This window comes from Galeopterus variegatus, unplaced genomic scaffold, assembly GCF_000696425.1.
Source record: "Galeopterus variegatus unplaced genomic scaffold, G_variegatus-3.0.2 Scaffold2876, whole genome shotgun sequence".
In the NCBI taxonomy this organism is placed as follows: domain Eukaryota; kingdom Metazoa; phylum Chordata; class Mammalia; order Dermoptera; family Cynocephalidae; genus Galeopterus; species Galeopterus variegatus.
In genome coordinates this window covers 63,444-83,528 of record NW_007728987.1, presented here as the reverse complement: position 1 = coordinate 83,528, position 20,085 = coordinate 63,444, and the positions used below count along the sequence as shown (strand labels likewise).

Sequence of the window (20,085 nt, the reverse complement as noted above, 5' to 3'; positions counted from 1 at the left end):
GGCGGGCCGCAGACTTCGCTGGCCCCGGAAGAGGAGACCCAGGCCCGGCTGCTGCCCGCAGGCCCCGGAGAGGAGACCCCGGGGGCCGAGGGCGCCCCGCTGCCCCGCACGGCGCTCTCCGCGCGGCGCTTTGTGGTGCTCCTGATCTTCAGCCTGTACTCGCTGGTGAACGCTTTTCAGTGGATCCAGTACAGCATCATCAGCAACGTCTTCGAGGGCTTCTACGGAGTCCCCTTGCTGCACATCGACTGGCTGTCCATGGTGTACATGCTATTCTACGTGCCCCTCATCTTCCCGGCCACCTGGCTGCTAGACACCAGAGGCCTGCGGCTCACCGCCCTGCTGGGCTCCGGCCTCAACTGCCTGGGCGCCTGGGTCAAGTGCGGCAGCGTGCAGCAGCATCTCTTTTGGGTCACCATGTTGGGCCAGTGCTTGTGCTCTGTGGCCCAGGTGTTCATCTTGGGCTTGCCCTCCCGTATCGCCTCGGTGTGGTTTGGGCCGAAGGAGGTGTCAACAGCTTGTGCCACCGCCGTGCTGGGCAATCAGGTAAGGACTGGAGTGACAGATGAAAGTCGGATCCTTAAAGGACCAGAAAAAGTCACAGGCCATGAGAGGTAGGCATACTTCTATGGATGGACCCTTAGGAGGTATTTGTCTATAAATGAAGGAGAGAAGATGAGTAGTCAAAAGATAGGAGGCAGTTTTGCATTAAAAAGGGTTTTAAATTTCTTTGTAAGGACAGAATTTTTAAAACCATTTTAAAGTGACCACCTTGTCATCTTGCTTTGAAATTTATCTATAAATTAACTATTGGCCTGCGTGTGCCTAACATCATAGAAAACTTGTCAATGCAGTAATGAACTAGACTTGGGTAGGTATTATTTTTGTCACCAGTGTATTCTTTGCATAAGGAAGGTGTTGGATTCTGGGAAGTTTGTTTTTGAGTCATTGTGAGCAGCCCCTTTTTAATTTTATATATTAGCGATCATACAGTGTCTCCTATGTAACAGACGCAACTGCTAAATAAATGTTCTGATAAAGACTTCACAGCATTAATTGGTCCAATTACCAATTTTTAACAGTAAGACAGTGCAAGACAAATCACATGTCAAGATAGTGCACAGATGATGGAATTCATCATAAAAGGGTGGCTTAATTTGCCAAGTCATTAAGAAGCTACCTAGTCTTTCCTAAAACCATAGGTTCAAATTCCAGTAGCTTTACTAGATAGAATGTTGTGTGTGTTGTGTGTGTGCGTGTGTTTTAATTGCAGACCGGTTCTTTTATTGTAACTTAAATTCTGCATATGGAGTCTTATGATACCTTATGTAAATTATATTCAGTGTTCAGTCAGCTTGAAGGGAATCTAGTTAAAACACTGTACACGAAAAACCAACCTCTCTATGCATATGGCTACAAGTAGCTATGTAACAAAAGAACGTTACTTTCTTCAATCTATCACTTGTTTCAAGATCACAGTAAGATTCATTTAAAATGCATGAAAAGACTAACTACATGCTTATCGCTTTATATTCTTTACTCTAAAAGTACAGATGAAAAAATAGCTTGAACTTATAGTAGTGTATTTAAAGTGATTTATGACTGATACTTCAGTTGGTCGCTTCTGCAAGTTTGGATAGGAGCTATTTTCTTAAAGTATTTTACATTTACAAAATTATATTCAAGATTAATACTTCATTGAGCATGACAGAAATATCAACTCCGTATCTATGGATTCTCTATTTTAAGGGTAATAAATGCAAACATTTACACATAGGCAGACTTTCCTCTAACATCCTACATTCTCCTTAGGTGTTCTCATCCCTTAGCTCCAGTAGCTACAGTTACTCATGCCTCTCAAGTTTGCATTTTCAGCCTAGGTTATGTAGTGATCATTCATAATAAAGTTCAGCATTACTGAGCACTCACTAACAGCCTCATGCTAAGTGTTTTACATGCATTGTGTCAATTAGTTTAATATTGTAAGGTAGGAACTATTAATCTCCATATTTTATAGGTAAAGCAACTGAGGCTTGGAGGGATGAAATTATTTTCCAGAGGTCACACAGCTAGTGAGTGGTGACATTCACATTCATGTCTGTCTGGTTTCTGAATCCTAGCTTTTAACTACCCATCTATACTGAGTGCCTTTTAAAACATAGAGCAGACCATTTCATTGCCCTGCTTTGAACTTGTCAATGATTTCCCACAATACTTAAAATAGACTGTAAACTCTCCACACAGGATTAGGAAACCTTATCTACATGTCTTCTTTGGTACATTAAGCAACACTAAACTTGCCCTTGCTTACAGGCATTTGCAGAGAAGCATTCCCTCTGTCTGCAGTGTTCTTCGAACTCTTAGGATCATGTGATTGCATTCTTTTTATCACCCAGCTCTGAGCTTAAATTCATTTTCGATATTATTCAATGGCATTTCTTGGTCCCATTTAGTATTGCCCAGTTACTCTATTACATCATTAACACTTATCACTGTCTCATATGTTTGTTTTCATATTTATATGTTTACATGTTAATTGTTACCTGTTACTCATCTCGCACTCCCACCATTAGATTGTAGTTTTCATGAAAATAGGCACTTGGTCTGAATGTACACAGTTGTATCACTAGCATCTATTACAGTGCCTGACACATTGTAGGCTCTCCATAAAAATATGTTGAATAAATGAATGAGCTTCAGAGTCATGTGAACCAGCTGGATATTTCCACTTGGTTATCTCATAGAAATCTACTGCTGAAAATTTACCTTGTCTGCTGGCTCATTTCTCTTCGCCTCTACCCTCACTGTCTTAGTTTGGCCCACCTGCAGTGCTCGTCTAGAGATTGCTAACTGAGCTCCCTAATCTGCAGCCTGTGCTCTCCCTCTAGTCTCCACATTCATCTGGTATGGTTTTTCTAATGTGCAAATCTGTCCAAGGCACTCCCTTGCCCCCTGCAGTGGCTTCCATTGTCCTCAGGATAAAATTCAAATTCCCTAATATGAGATTTTCTTGATCTGCCTCCTGCCAGCTCTTCAGTTCCATCCCTTTCCACATCCCTCTTCCCCACACACTTACTCTTTCTCTCCTCTGAACCAAACTGTACATACTTATGGTTTCTCACAAGGTCATGTTTTCTCCTTCCTGGCCTTTGTACCTAATGTCCTCTTGGCTTGGAACACTTCTCCTTCACTTGGCTGACTCCACTTTCTCATTGAGATCTTTGTTACTTCAGAGACTTTTCCTAATCCTCAAGTCTATACCAGGTGCTCCTCTTAGCTAGGGTGATCATACGGCCCAGTTTACCTGGGGTAGTCCAGGTGTACACCTGTTGTCTGGCATAATTACTGGTGGAGTGCCCTTCACTCTGAACAGTATTCTGGTTTGGATGATACATTGCATGGTCTTCCCAGTCTCAGCACCTTCTACTCTTCATCACAGTTCTGTATGACCACACTCTCTTGTAATTACTTGTTTAATTGTCTCTATCCAGCCTTTTTTAAGTGAGCAAATGAAATATTTGGTAAATGTTACTATCTCTACCTCAGCCTCCTTGAAACCTTTCTTCGGCCCTTCTTCCCCTCAAAAATCACATCTACCTCCATTTAACGTCCTTCATATTTTAATTTTATTTTTCTTGTTGTGATTATCATTTTCAGCCTTTTTTTTTTTTTTTGAGGTGAAATTCGCATTAAATTAACCAGTTTAGTGTACAATTCAGTGTCATTTAGTACATTCATAATGTTGTACAACACTCACCTCTGTCTGGTTCCAAAACATTTCATCCACCCCCAAAGAAGACCCAAAACCCAGTAAGCAGTCACTCGCTGTTCCCTCCTCCCTCTAGCCCTTGGCAACTGCTAATCTGTTTTCTCTTGCTCTGGATTTGACTCTTCTGGATATTTCATATAAATGGAAGAATACAACATGTGGCCTTTTGTGTCTGGCTTCTTTCACTTCGCATGTTTTCAGAGTCCATCCATGTTGTAGCGCTGTATTAATACTTCATTCTTTTTAATAGCCGAATAATATTTATTGTGTGGCTATATCACATTTTGTTTATCCATTCATTCGTCGATGGATGTTTGGGTTATTTCCACTTTGTGGATATTATAAATAGGGCTACTATGAACATTCACATAAAATTATTTGTTTGAATACCTGTTTTCAGTTTTTTGGATATATACCTAGGAGTGGAATTGCTAGGTCATGTGTTAATTCTATGTTAAACTTTTTTTAAAATGCCAAACTTGTCTGCCGTGGCTGTACCATTTTACAATCCCACCAGCAGTGTATAAAGGTTCCAGTTTCTCCACATTCTTGCCAACATTTGTTACTTTCCATTGTTTTCATTATTGTTATTGTTACAGCCATCCTAGAGGGTGTAAAGTGGTGTCTCATTGTGGATTTGATTTGCATTTCCCTAATGACTAATGATATTGAGCATTTTTTCATATGCGTGTTGGCTATTTGTATATTTTCTTTGGAGAAGTGTCTATTCATGTCCTTTGTCCTTTTAAAATTGGTATGTTTGTCTTTTTGTTGTTGATTTATAAGAGTTCTTTATATACTTATTCTGGAGAGTAGACTTTTTTTTTTTTGGTCCTTTTTGAGACCGGCTGCACCGTGCTCAGCCAGTGAGCGCTGTGAGCACACCGGTCATCCCTATATAGGATCCGAACCCGCGGCGGGAGCGCAGCTGTGCTCCCAGCGCCGCACTCTCCCGGAGAGTAGACTTTTATCAGAAATATAATTTATAAGTTTTTTCTCATTCTATAGGTTGTCTTTTCTCAGCTTTATTTTGCATATTCTTATTTCCCCTTTTGACTTTAAGCATCTAAAGGGCAAGGGCTGTATCTTACAAAACTTTATAACAGCATCGTTCAGAAAGCAGGAACTCAGTATTGGTTATATAGGAAAAAGATTTGTCAGCAATTTTCCTTAACAGTACAATAATAACAAAGATGTTAAAACAGTATTTTAGAGTTTACGAAATACTTTACAAACACTAGCTGTCCTCTTTATGTTCCATTAATTGCCAGTATTTACTTTATTTCTCTAATGACAATAGCTGTTAACAGGACTGTGTATTTTACAGCTTGGAACTGCAGTTGGCTTTTTGCTACCACCAGTTTTAGTGCCCAACACACAGAATAACACAAATCTCCTGGCTTGTAATATCAGCACCATGTTTTATGGAACATCAGCTGTCGCCACACTTTTATTTATTTTAACAGCAATTGGTAAGTGAATTCTTTTCCCTAAAGCTTAGATAAATGCATGACAAAAAAATGAAAATAACTAACCCTGGAAGTTTTCATTGATAATTTCAAGTGCCATTTGCTTGTTGCATTCTTGCTGTGTACTGTCTTGCTCAGGTAAAATGAATGCTACAACCCTAGGGATATGTTATGGTCCACTGCATCTTTTTTAATATTGTAAAGGGTTTGAAGGCTTATTCATCTCATTTATCTCTCTACTAACTTTTCGTCCTGGTAACTGTCGGTTTCATACGTATTACCTACCGCCTCTTCCCATATTTGTGTACATGGTCTGCATCTTACGCCTACCTAGGGAAGAACAAGTTCTTAACATGCTTTGAAATGATGCACATAGGCTACAATCTTTCTTTTAATGATAAATCCTCCCAAGGATCCCCAATTTAACAATTAACTGGATCTGAAAATATTGATCAGTGAATGATCCTGGGCAGCGACAAGCTGTTCAGCAGAATTTCAAACTGTGGCAACTATCTGCTTGTTAGGCCACTCCAGCAAAGCATGGCTGCCACCCTTCGTCACTGAGTCCTCTCGTCTGGGCCTGTCTGTTGAAGCAGTCAGTCACAATCAGCTGCAAGCAGCCATCATCAGTTTGGAAGAAGCTTTGGGAAGGTCTGCTTTTTAAAGTTTATTTTTAATGAGAAACAGTTTTGATTTCAGGGAAAAGGATAAGTAAGATTTATTTAAGTAATATAGCTGCTAAGATAACTGTAATAATGCCCTTTAGGCACTCAGTATATCTTAAAGTTGACAGGCCATCGTTTAACCCTTAAAATGTATAATTAAACTGCATTGTAGCTGGACTTTTAGATTTATGTATTTTTACCATGGCTATCAGTAATGAAAAATTCATATTTTAGGATCTCCAGATATGAAATCCTCAGTTTTCAAAGAAATGTGTGCTGAAGACTTTAGAGTGTTTTGGTAGACACTGCCTTGGTAGATGAACTGCAGGATCCAGGTATAGGAAGCTCAGCCCACTTATTTAATTTCCCTTAAGATAATAAACAAAATGTACTCTTGGTAACATATAAACTATTCTGACATGTCTGATCAACTTATGGTGGGTTTTATGTTTTCTGTTAGGGTGTGCAGACTCCTGAAAAAGGTCAACTTATTCTTGTTCTATTTTAGTAGTTTAACAAAGGTTTAAAAGAAACCTGTATTATTAAAAAAAGAAAAAAGCTCTTAAATCTGCTTTTCTGGTAGCCATATTTGATTTCTAGATGAAGTAGGAAACATTTCTATATATTTGGTATAAATGGACCTTTCATTAATAATAAAGATTTTTAAAGTATAAAATTCTCTTTCCTGGGCCGGCCCGGTGGCGCACTGCTACAGTGCGCTGCTTGGGAGCGCGGTGGCGCTCCCGCCAAGGGTTCAGATCCCACATACAGACTGGTTCCCGCTCACTGGCTGAGCGAGGTACGGGCGCGACACCGAGGGTTGCGATCCCGTTGCCGGTCCTGGTCCGGTACGGGCGCGACACTGAGGGTTGCGATCCGTTGCTGGACACGAAAAAAGACAAAAAAAAGGAAAAAAAAAAAAAATTCTCTTTCCTTTGATTGCTTATATATCTTCACATAAATTCTGTTTTTCCTTTTTTTTAAACGTGTCTTCAATTGCTTGTCTCTTTGGAAGAAATGAGTAATAGATTGTGTATAATGTATCTATAGATATGAAATTATTTATGATATATATGTGTATATATATCTTTAAACTGCTCCAAATGTAAGATTTTTAGTTTTCAAAGGAGGGGGACAAAACGATAACAGATATGACCACTGGTGTATTGCCGTGTATTGTTGCAGAAACTAAAAGATAGAGCTATAGGGCTGGCCAGTTAGCCCAGTTAGGGTGTGGTGCTGATAACTCCGAGGTCCAAGGTTTGATCCCTGTACCAGCCAGCTGCCCGCCCCCAAAAGAAAGAAATCAGTGAATTTAAGTTAGTTAGAGTGTGGTGCTCATAAAAGGTAGAGCTGTTCATATACTTGATTATTTATGTACTCATGGCTTATGGGTAGAAAGTGGAAATAGAAATGGGGGAAAAAGAATGGGGGAAAAATGGAATAGAAAAAAAAGAGCTTATTGTCAAATTTTGCTTAGTGGCATATAATTTTAATCTTATGATACCAAGGATAGTATAAAAGCAAAATAATATACAGTTGTGATATGAAAGTCTTACGTTGAAAATTGTGACATTTAAATGGAAAATTTACTTGTTTTCCTCTTACCCAAATATTTGCTATTGAGCAAAATTTAGATTATTTTAAAAACCCTTACTTAGAATTTTTTAATTACTAAGAGGTAATCCTAATTCCCTCTAAATTCTACCCATAATTACTTTGGAGTGAAATCCACTCAGCATTTCTAAGAATTAACCCAAGCCTTCCAATAAATCGCACATTCATACCCCATTCTTATTGGGAGAACTCTACAACATTTGGTTGCATTTTATGTGCCAAACATGTTTGAAGGCACTCTATTCTGTATCTCATTTAATCCTCACAACCCTGTGAGGAAGGTACTATTATCATCATTCCCATTTTATAGATGAGGAAACTGGGGCACAGAACTTAAGTAAATTTAATTTGCTCAGGGTCACAGTAAGTAAACACTGAAGGTCAGGTTTGAGTCTAGGCAATCTAATTTACATATAAACTGTTGTACATAAAAATATATCATTTAAATTTTTATTTAGCCTTATTTTTTGTTCCAATTCAAACTCTTCCTGTATATGTGGTAATGCTGTGTATTTAAAAACTGTTCTTGTGCAGTGGAGTGGTAAACTAACATTTAACTAAAGTGTATCAATTAAAATCCTTTCCTGATTCACTAAAGCGAGTAGATGACAAACCAAAAGTAATGGCAATAAAAACTTAATATTAAAGCACTTAAACACATGAGTGTATAACATATGTGCACAATTTTTTTTTTTTTTTTGGTCTTTTTGTCTTTTTTCGTGACCGGCAACGGATCGCAACCAACCCTCAGCGGGAGCGCCGCCACGCTTCCCAAGCGGCGCACTGTAGCAGTGTGCCACCGGGCCGGCCCAACATATGTGCACAATTTTTTTTTTTTTTTTGGTCTTTTTGTCTTTTTTCGTGACCGGCAACGGATCGCAACCAACCCTCAGCGGGAGCGCCGCCACGCTTCCCAAGCGGCGCACTGTAGCAGTGTGCCACCGGGCCGGCCCAACATATGTGCACAATTTTTTTTTTTTTTTTGGTCTTTTTGTCTTTTTTCGTGACCGGCAACGGATCGCAACCAACCCTCAGCGGGAGCGCCGCCACGCTTCCCAAGCGGCGCACTGTAGCAGTGTGCCACCGGGCCGGCCCAACATATGTGCACAATTTTACTTTTGATTCTTATATTCAAGATATCTATATGTAGGCTGTAAACTTGTAACAGAAATACATTTTTCTCACTCTAATAATTTCAAGCACCTGAAGCAAAGTCTTTGATCTTTTAGAATAAGTATTCCTCAAAAAGGACAATACATTTTGTGTAGTACTTGATAATTACAAAATTCTTTTACATACGAGTATATTATGTTGCTTACTCCTTGTAACAGCTTGTTACTGTTATTTCTGTTTTGTGGATGAGAAAGCTAAAGTCGAGAGAAAGAATGGACTTCCTCAAAGTCATACGGAGAGATGAGGCAGAGCAAGGATTCAATGTATATTTGTCTTGTAATAAGGTAATGTGCACAATATCTGCTTGAGTACAACAGGGATAAATAATGAAATCAAAAGATAAGGTTATAATCTGATTTCAGAAAGTACAAGTAGCCCTAACCAGCAGTAGATTTGCTGCTTACTCATCATGGGAAGAGAAGTTTCGGTGTGGTGCCCAAGAATCCTTTGGCTGGTTTATGTTCCTAATGCCAGGGGTGGAGAATAACTGCTTCAACAATCAATTATTTTATTGGCACAAGTTTTTGGTGGACAGAAGAGAAGATGGTTGAAGGCTACTCTTTTTCAGTTTCAAAGGAGAAAGAAAAAGCCACATTTCATCCTTTGAATGTAGCAATTCAGCATAAACAAGGTCATAGATAATGGCTCTTTGTTCCTCTTTTTCTTCATATAGACTTAAGTCTGACTGTACTACAGCGTGTAGCTGGTAGATATAGGCTTGATTTTGCCAAAAGATAGTTTGACTAGCTGAAACTAAAGGACAACCCTTGTGTTAAAAAAATAAATCTGGTGTAGTTAAAGACTGCTAAGAATTATTTTCATTTTTGCATTTGGGTTCAGAGTTAGGCCATTTAGACTTATTTTCTTATAGTAAATAAAAACCTAAGTAAAAGACTTAAGAATCACAAAATACCTTTGACTACCTTGAAAGCATAGTTTTTACATTCTGAAACTTGGTTTTACAACTGTTTGAGTTCTGTATTGCCAGTGTTAATGAAAAGAGATGTCTCCTATTTAACTAGGGTACAAGGACACTTTCAGGAAAGGATGACAGACATCCTAACACAGCAAAGATCAGATAGGGGTGAAAGGAGGAGGAAGATTTGCAACAACTTAGACGTTTGATGTCTACCAGACCTCCAATGCAAGGATATCAAAAAGTAAATAATTATGAGTTGTATCTCCTCTTAAATGAGTTGTGAGATCTATGAAAATAGAAGTATGCTTTAGTTTGATAAGTTTTAGTTATATCACAATTAATGTTTTGGTCAGCAAAGAACTTTAATTTTTTTATTTTTAGCAGCAAGCAGGAGAATTAGAGAATTACAGTATTTCGTGGAAGTTTTAAGGGTCATTTCTTCCTTTCCCAGTGATTCTCAAACCTGGCTGACTGTTGTTCACATTTGGGGAGTTTTGTGTTTAATACAGATTTTCAGGTTTTGTCCTGTAAGGTCTGATTCATTGAGACTTGGGTAGAATCTCAAAATCTGTAACCCACTTTCAAACTACAAAGTAGGACTGCCTTCCTGGAAGAAAGAATATCTGATATAACCAAAAAAAAAAAAAAGAGAGAGAGAGAGAGAGTGAGAGAAAGAAAAAGAAATCCTAGTTTTCCAGAAAATATTACTTTTTTCCTTATCTATTTACATTTTTCCTTTTGCATGTACTCTATTTCATTGGTTCCAAGGTATACTTTTTTTTTTTTCATGAAGTCTCTGAATTTGACATGTGTTTAACAATCAATGGCATCTAACATTTGTGGTAATTAAGACATGGTTATGTGAAAACGTTCTATTGATACCTGGCAAGATCATTGAGTGCAAGCATCAGAGTGTTGTAGAGTCAGTGAAATACAACATTTTCATTCTATTGTAGTTAAAACCTTTGAGTCAGTATAACAACTAGATTTTAATTTCTGACCAAATTTTAGTAGTTCAGCTCTTCTGTCAGTTAGTCTTGACTTGTCGTTAGTCTAACCCTACAGAAATTTATCCCCAGCCATCTGTTGTGGGAAGTTGGTAGGTCCTTCCCTACCCAGCAAAAGGGTGGCCTCTAGATGTGTGTCTGAGAAGGCTGTGAAATCTCTAACTGGAAAAAGACAGTGCTAAAACTTACAGTACCAGATACCGTATTCCACTTTTATGTCTCTTAGCTCTACCCCTATCTTTTCCACATGCAGCTTGAGTGAGTCAACAAGAAAGACCTAGCTCTTCCCCCATGAATTCACCCAGACGTTTTCAGTCCCAGCAGTGTACTTGGATCATGTGATAATCTTCATGTCAAATTTCAGAAGAAGATAGTTACTAACTCAAGACAGTCCTCTAAAAGTTCAATAGTATATTGGCATACTCGTATCTGATGTTTACCTCTAATTATAAATTGGACTGATTTTGATAATTGTTGAATACTTGATGTAGTAAAAATTAATCTGGCTTAACTAAAAATGGAGTAGTCAACTGGCAAGGTTGTGGCACGTTATTGATAGTTTTGCAGTTCAGTTATGTGAATTGGCCAAATCTCTGAGTTTCAGACAGTTTCAGAGGACTGAGATGATAGTCTCAAGCTATTCCTCCCTCAGAAATCAGTGAAGATGAAAAACCTCACCATAAAAGATGTTCACTACCTCCTTAAACTTAATCTGGATTCTGTCTGCTCACCAAGAAAGATACATATAATTAATTGTATATTATAATATACATAACAATCTATTCCATATGTATTAATTATATGTAATCCTTTTCATGTATGTTTCCAGCATTCAAAGAAAAACCTCAGTATCCACCAAGTCAGTCTCGAGCAGCTCTTCAAGACAGTCCCCCTGCGGAGTACTCCTATAAGAAGTCAATGAGGAATCTGTTCAGAAACATTCCCTTCATCCTTCTGTTGATCAGTTATGGTAAGTGGTTTTCTTGTATTTCTTTTCATGTCTGTATAAACCTTTGAACATTGTGGATTCTTTTTATTTCACCTAGTGGTTTGAACTTTAATGAGACTGAGTTGTTAACACAATAAAAATAACCATAGCCTAGTCATAAACTTAAATTTTGCACTAAAAGCAAAAAGATACAAGATGGATCTTCTTACATGTTTTCAAAATAAAAAAAAAATAAAGTAATAGATCTCAAACATAAAAGCATTGTCTTCTTTTGTGAGTTCTCAGAGTATTTTAGGTCATTTATGAACTGTTGTTATGACTACTGTAAGCATGTGGGAAATGCTATGAATGATTTCATTTTTTGACCCTGTGCAAACTGGCATCTATTTTGACTACTCAAAACTAGACATGAAGGAGGTCACCTTAACCACTTCTAACTTTTTAAAAAAAATTCTCATTCTCCTAGTTCTTTCAGAATAGTTGACAAATATTCATCTTAACACTGTAGCTTTGACTGCCGGCACCAACACACTTGGTTTTCTTGAGAGTTTTCTGATGTTTTGTTCTCTGTTTCTTGTATTAACACCATTTATATTAGCCACCAGCACTCCTTATTTCTGTCTTAGCTGCCTTCAGAAGTCACTCACCACTATTCTCTTCTTTACATTTTTTGGAGAGTGCACACCCTATTACATAAACATTTTACAAATTATAACAGATAATGCCCTAACCTGAACACTTAGCATTTTACCAGGATTAGTTCCTTTTTTTTTTCTCAATGGGAATTTAATTAATCACAGAAGTAGAACATTTAATCTAACAAACTCCTGTGTACCATCCATTATGTACACATCACCCAGCTTTAACAATTATCGGGCCGGCCCGGTGGCGCACTGCTATAGTGCGCCGCTTGGGAAGTATGGTGGCGCTCCCGCCGAGGGTTCGGATCCCACATACAGACCGGTTCCCGCTCACTGGCTGAGCGAGGCGCGGGAGCAGCACCGAGGGTTGCGATCCCGTTGCCGGTCCCGGTCCGGTACGGGGGCGACACTGAGGGTTGCGATCTGTTGCCGGACACGGAAAAAGACAAAAAAAAAAAAAATTATTGACATTTTGATGTTCTTGCTTTATCTGTTTCCCCTACATTTTTCCTGGAATATTTTAAAGCAAATCTCAGATGTTATATTATCTCATCCTTAAATACTTTAGCATGCCATACTTAATTTTGCTGGTTACCTCACTGTGTAGGTTAAACCTGAAATTTATAACTAGAAAGTAGAGAAAATCAGTGGCTCACTATTTTCTATTAGAACAAATTAATTTCTTCAGCGTGTCATTTAAGGTGGCTTTTTTCTTAACCACTCTTTTATCTCTCACTGTTTCCCAATACAAAACGTGTAACCAACCCCCTATCACAGACAGACAGACACACACACGCACACACACACAGACACATACCTCCATTTGAAATATACACCATTAATTCTAGTCTCTGTAATTTTCTGCCCCTATTTCTTTAACCTGAAGTGTGCTCTTTTGTTCCTTAAGCAATCCTACAAGAGCTAGCTTTATGTTTACCTCATTTATTGTTCATTTTGTTTTTCATTCTTTTATTTGTTTATTCCATTGATAGCTGTCATATACCAACTAAGTATCTAACAGTGCTCTAGATGCTGTGTGGGCTAGAAAGAAGCATGATATATACTTTCTGCCCGTAAGTAATTTATCATCCAATTGGGGAGATAATATAAACATCTGAAAAGTAAGAAACAGTGAAGGATGTACTTATCAAAAAGGTAACAACACAAGAGAAGTTGTGTGGCCATTGCAGGATAGGTGAAGAGGAGGGCCGCGGACGGCAGGCAGAGCATCACCGAAGGTGGGCTTGGAGAATGGGGTGGATTTGGATAGACAGGGGAAGAGGGTAGTGGCATGAGCAGGAGTCTTGGTCCCTTCTCTGAATACTTGGATCTCTATGGAGTTTTTATGTCTTTGATATCATAGAACTTAGTACTTACTTGAATATACATAAATGACTAGGTTAAAATGTGTCTATTTGTTTGGAATTTATAAAGGGTTTTCATACATATTATTTTATTTAACTGTCCAAACCTTTTTCAGTAGAAAGATTATTATTATTTCTATTTTATAAATAAAGAAACTGAGTTCCTGGGGCCGGCCTGGTGGCGCACTGCAGCAGTGCGCCACTTGGGAGAGCGGCGGCGCTCCCGCCGAGGGTTCGGATCCCACATACAGACCGGTTCCCGCTCACTGGCTGAGCGAGGTGTGGGCGCAACACCAAGGGTCGCGATCCCGTTGCCGGTCCCGGTCTGGGTGCGACACTGAGGGTTGCGATCCGTTGCCGGACACGAAAAAAGACAAAAAGGAAAAAAAAAAAAAAGAAACTGAGTTCTTTTTTCTTAATTTTGAATTGTATTTATTTGTACAAATAGATAAGACATGCATAACGTACCAAATTTGAAAGGTGTTGTGGGTGTACAATGAAAAGTTAGTGTCCCCCCAGATTTGTCCCCAGGTCATCCAGTTTCACTCCCCAGAGGCAATCACTGTTATCATCTGCAGCTTATTTGTAAGGCTGGTATAACCTTGATAATCAAAACCAGACAAGGACAGGATAAGAGAAAAATTATAGGTTAATTTTACTTGTGAACCTAGATGTAAAAATCCAAAATAAAATATTGGCAAACCTAACCCAACAATTTATAAAAATGATAATACATCCTGACTGCATTTGGTTTATCTCAGGAATGAGAAATTATTCAGTACTGGAAATTTATGAATATAATTTACCAAAGTAATGAATCAAAGAGGGAAATCAACCTAGTAACTGAGGAAAAAGCATTTGAAAGAATGCAGTACACATGGATTGAGACTCTTAGCAAACTGAAGAAAATTGAACTTTCTGAGCCTGATAAAGTTTATCTATGAAAACCCTATAGCAAACATCTCACTAAAGGCAGAACCTTAGACCCATTCCCCTTCAGAATCAATGATCAGCATCCCTTAAGATAAGGATGCCTGTTGTCACCACTTCTACTCAGCTTCCAACTGCAAGTCCTGGCTGGCTCAGTAATACAAGAAAAATAAAAGGTATATGAAACAAATATAAAAGATGTTATTATTCACGGATAATATGGTTATATATATCAGAAGTCAGCAGCCTATGGCTCACAGGCCAAACCTGGCCATTGTCTGTTTTTATAAATAAAGTTTTGTTTGTTTACTTATTGTCTCTAGCTGCTTTTGAACTACAAGGGCAGAGTTGAGTAGTTGCATCAGAGACTATGTGACCTGCAAAGCTAAAAATATTTACTATCTGGCCTTTTACAGAAAATGTTTGCTGACCCCTTGTCTATTAAAATAATGCAAGAAAACCTAGAGATAGTTATTAAAACTAATAAGAATGAGTTCAGTGAGATTATTAGGTATCTAACAGTGTTAAAATATCAATTGCATTCCTGTGTATTTGTGGGAATTGCATTCCTGTGACAAAATGTTTTTTATAATAGCAACCAGACCTATAAGATATCTTGGAATAAATCTACCAAAAGAACTTCACAGAGAAAATTATAAAACATTGAAAGGCATGAAAGAAGACCTAAATAATTTTGTTTGTTTGTTTTTTAAAGATCACCAGTAGGGGGGTCTTAACCCTTGACTTGGTGTTGTCAGCACCTTGCTCTCCCAAGCAAGCTAACCAGCCATCCCTATATAGGGATCCAAACCCATGGCCTTGGTGTTATCAGCACCACACTTTCCCAAGTGAGCCAGGGGCCAGCCCTCTAAATAATTTAAATAGAGGGATAGACCACATTTACAAAAGAATCAAAATTATAATGATGCCAGTTAACCTTATAGGACCACTGTATTAACAGATGCCCTTTGTAGATTTGAAAAGGCCAGACACAGGTACTGCTTAGGAAATTAAACAAAGTTTACTTGTTGAAGGAATTATGAAGAAGGAGTTGAGAAACAGTGTGGAGGGTTCAGTAGTATTCTTAGTTTGGAGTAGATTTCTTGACCTCATATTCTTCACCAAAGAGGTGCAGAGTTAGGGATCATATGTCTGAGTGAGGGCCACATCACACCTTTTGGATGCACACCTGTGTCCCTCCATGCCTAGTATCATATATAAGATTGGACCATTCCTGCATGTGGGATGGTATGGATGAGGAATAACACTCCTAAAAAAGAAAAATGACAAGACCTCGACTATGAGAGAATGTCTGCAGTGCATATAACTAACAAAGGATTACTATTCAAAAAAAAAAAAAAAAAAAAAAACCTCCTACAAATCAATAAGAAAAGAGCAAATAACACAGGGAAACAAGAAGGTGTTTATGTGTGTGTATTGTTCATATGTGATGCTAAACTTTTCTAGTAACCAAGAAAATGCAAATCAAAACCAGAGTAAGATACAATAGCAGATGCATTCAAATTGGCAAAAAATAAATAATTCAGAATCTGGTGAAAACAAATTTGTTAAGGATGAGGAGCAATAGGAACTATGCTCATAGTATAAATGAATACAGCCACTTTGAAGATCAACTTGGCTATATCCAGAAAGTAGAAATTCTTCTCTTAGATATATTCTTAAAAAAAAACCCTTGTAGGTCAGAACAAAAACATAATATTCATTGCAAAGTTGTTTTAAATAGTAAAAGACTGGAAGAAACCTTAAATGTCTATTGACAGAACAAGAGATAATTAAATTGAAGTATATTCAGACAATGAAATATTATACAATAGAGAAAACTAATGAACTAGAACAAAAAGTATCAACATGAATAAATCCTAGAACTATAGTGTTGAGTGATAAGAGCAAGTCATAGATGGATACAAATATGTTGTTTATATGAAGTTTAAATACATGCAGATTGATTCAAATTGTTTATAGTTATGGTAATGTATAAAATGATAAACAGCAAGATCAAGATAGGGGTTACCTTTGGGAAAGAAGAGAGAAAAATAGGATTGGGAAAAGTCTGAAAAATGAATCTGAAGCAAAGATGGCAAAATGTTAATGTTTGACAAATCTGGATGAGTATGGGTATTTGTTATTTTATTCTCTATACTATTTTGTATGCTTGAAATATTAAATAATAAATAGAGAGAAATGATAAACTTAGGTAAGACGTTTACTTAAATTTATATAGTACATGCAAGGAAACACCAGGGTTCAAACCTAGTTTTATAATTCCTGATAACCAGCTCTTTTTTTCTCTTTTAAAGTATTCTTTAATATTGTCTTATGAATTGCCTTGTAGGTCTTGATACAGGGGTTAGATCTCTGAAGCAGGGGTTCTGTTATGCCTTTAACATTCATTGCTGTAGTACGTTATATGTGCTCAATAAGCAATCCATTGCTAGATTGGTTGCCATATACAGTGTTATATGTGTGGATATGATTTATATTCAGTATATCTGGATCTAAATAATAATAGTGTTATGACGTTTCTATTATATCTCTATAAATGTAGGTGTTAAATTGATCAGTCCACATTCTGAAAGGGAATGGCAATATTTTTTAATTTTCTTTTTCAATTGTGTGAGAAATATATTTTCACAGTTGTCACATAGTATTCCAAGTCACTTCATTAACTGGAAAATGATGGATTTGTAATTTTCTCTTTATTATTGTAGGTATCATGACTGGAGCATTTTATTCAGTGTCAACACTATTAAATCAAATGATATTGAAATATTATGAGGTAAGCTTCTGCTTATATCATGCTGCATGCCTGGCCAAGAATTTTTCTTTAGCAGTATAATTCCTGTTCGCACAATTATAAGGTTAATGATTATGACCTTGTTGCTATAAAATATTTACATTTGTTTTCATTGCGAATAAATTTGTTAAAAAAATTTTCAACAGATTTTGTTTAAACTTCTAATTGGCTTTTATTAGCTCACGAATCAGGCAGCATCCCATCTAAAGATTTAGAAAGGAGTTTGATGAGCTGAGCAGAGGAGGTGGGCGGGTTTTATAGACAGAAAATAGCTGAGGAAAGGAACAAAAAACAGATCGGTTTTTACAAAGTTACTTTCCTTATAAGATTAAAACACAAGGGAGTAGGCACCTTCTGATTGGTTGCTGTGAATCTCCTTTTTTTTTTTTTTGGAAAGCTGGCCCGTTTTAAAGTTGTTTGATTATGTGGCAACTGTCATGAGTGACTCCATTCTGGCTTGGTCTGATCTGTTGGTCCTAGTCCAGAAACTAAGTCCCAAACAATGGTCTCCTCTAAATTTTATTTACAACACATTGATCCAGTTTATAAAATTCACAACGTGGAAAGCAGAAGTTATCACTGTGACAGTACCTAAGTTTTGTTGTTGTTGTTTTTTAAAAGAAATAATGTGATTGGTTATATGGAAAAAGACAAAAAAACTTTTTAAGGGAAATCAGCATAAAGTAGCAAGTATTAAGTTCTAACGGACCCCTCTTTGCCTTTGAAAAAAGAAAGCATTTGTAGTATGTAAAAGCTACAGTGTTAACCTCCTTTTCAAATTTCTGTAAGTTACTTAAGAATCCTAACAAAAATCATTGTACTTCTTACCATAGAGAACTGTGGAAATTTTTCCTTTTTTTCTTTCTTGCATTATTTTAGGCATTTTTCCTGGTTTTAAAATAGAATGCCCTTTGTGTATTGTTACCTGCTCTTCCCCACCCCCACTCCTCAACATAAGTACACCCTATTGTGTGCTTAATTTTATCTGATTATTTCCATTGACTATGAAAAAGTATGGGAATGAGAAGGATAACTTCTTATGCAAATTGTTTTCAGGGAGAAGAAGTGAATGCTGGAAGGATTGGGCTGACACTGGTAGTAGCTGGAATGGTGGGCTCTGTTCTCTGTGGTTTATGGCTGGATTATACCAAAACGTACAAGTAAGTGAGAGTAGATACGTGTGTGGTGTACAGCCAAAGGTATTTTGATTTTAAGGAAAACTGTGTTTTTATTTTAAGGAATTTAAAAAGTGTTATTACTTAAAGACTTGTATTCTAAACACTCATAGGTTCCCTTCACTTAGCTAATGTTTCAAAAGTCTATATATCATATTATTTTACTGGTCATATTTATTTCAACTTTGAAAAGTTGGGTACCATATGAACCTTCTTTCCCTCTAACAATACTCATATGCACTACTTCAGAAGGGATCATTTCTATTCTATGAAGAACAGAATAAAAAATGTTTTCTCAGAAACATTTTCTGGGAAACATTTCAGTTTTGGCAAACTTTATCTTTTTCTTTTCTTTTCTTTCTTTTTTTTTTTTGGCTTTTTCATGACCGGTAAGGGGATAGCAACCCTTGGTGTGGGGTCGCCTGCACCGCGCTCAGCCAGTGAGCGCACTGGCCATTCTTATATAGGATCCGAACCCGCGGCAGTGCGCCACGGGTCGGCCCATCTTTTTCTTTTCTTATGTTGTGGGCTTTAAAACAAGCAAAAGTTTTTTCCTATCAAAAAATTATTGTTTGGGCTGGCCCGGTGGTGCACTGCTACAGTGCGCCGCTTGCGAGCGCGGCGGTGCTCCCGCCGCGGGTTCAGATCCCACATACAGACCGGCCGCTCACTGGCTGAGCGAGGTGCGGGCACAACACCAAGGGTTGCGATCCCGTTGCCGGTCACGAAAAAAGACAAAAAAAAAAGGGAAAAAAAAAATTATTGTTGAGGGCTCTCCCAAGCCAGGGTGGTAGGGGGCTGAGGGCCTCAGCCATGCCCCCCAACAGCTGCATCTAGCCCAGTGGCAATCATCGAGCCACCGCAGGAAGCACCCGGGGTCTCCCAAGTTGGGGTGGTGGGGGACCTTGGGCCTCAGCCACGCCCCCCTGACATGTGTAACCAGCTCAGTGATGACCACCAAGCTGCAGCAAGAAGGGCCCCGGGTTCCCGAGCTGGGGGGCGAGGGCTTTTGTCACACCCCCCTGGCATCTGCACCCAGCCCGGCAATGGCCAAGCCACCGCTGGAAGGCCCCCGGTCTCCTCTGTGGGAATAAGAGGGGTGCCACAGGCCTCAATCCCACCACTCCTCCTTCCTCCTTCTTCCATCCCATTTTCTTCTCCTTTCCTCTCTCTCCCTCCCTCCAAACTGCTCTGCAACAACATCCTAGAATGTAAAAAATAATAAAATTACATTTTCTTTAAAAAAAAAATTTATTGTTGAGCGTAAGATTTTTTTTTTTTTTTTTTTGGTAAAAACTTTTTTCTAAAATGCCCCCAAACTGTACCACTTAACTATAAAATAATGCATAATATGAAAATGCTGCATCAATTTTTCATCTATATGGAACCAACAAAATGCTAATAAAAAAGAAAAAGTGAATGATACCAACTGGGAGACCGAGAAGGGGGTTTCAGAGGCAGCATCTTTTGCTCTGGGTCTTAAAAGAATAGACACATTTTTTAATAGGCCGAAACCTCCCCATCTGCTGGGAGAAATGAATGAATGGCACTAGGAATGAATAAATGAATGGAATGAAATAAACTGAATGAAT

At 38.0% G+C, this 20,085-nt stretch overlaps 1 protein-coding gene across 4 annotated transcripts in view; it reads left to right on the top strand.

Moving 5' to 3' along the window:
• Window positions 1–6: 6 nt before the first annotated feature.
• The window catches only part of FLVCR1 (feline leukemia virus subgroup C cellular receptor 1), a 39,519-nt gene continuing 19,440 nt past the window's right edge, over window positions 7–20,085 (top strand). For all 4 annotated transcript variants that reach the window (XM_008583262.1, XM_008583261.1, XM_008583260.1 and 1 more), the window contains exons 1-5: window positions 7–546; window positions 5,097–5,241; window positions 11,449–11,589; window positions 17,233–17,300; window positions 18,375–18,478. In XM_008583262.1, coding sequence (XP_008581484.1) covers window positions 259–546; window positions 5,097–5,241; window positions 11,449–11,589; window positions 17,233–17,300; window positions 18,375–18,478 — 746 coding nt within the window. In that variant the 5' untranslated portion in view covers window positions 7–258. The remainder of the gene's footprint in view (window positions 547–5,096; window positions 5,242–11,448; window positions 11,590–17,232; window positions 17,301–18,374; window positions 18,479–20,085) is intronic.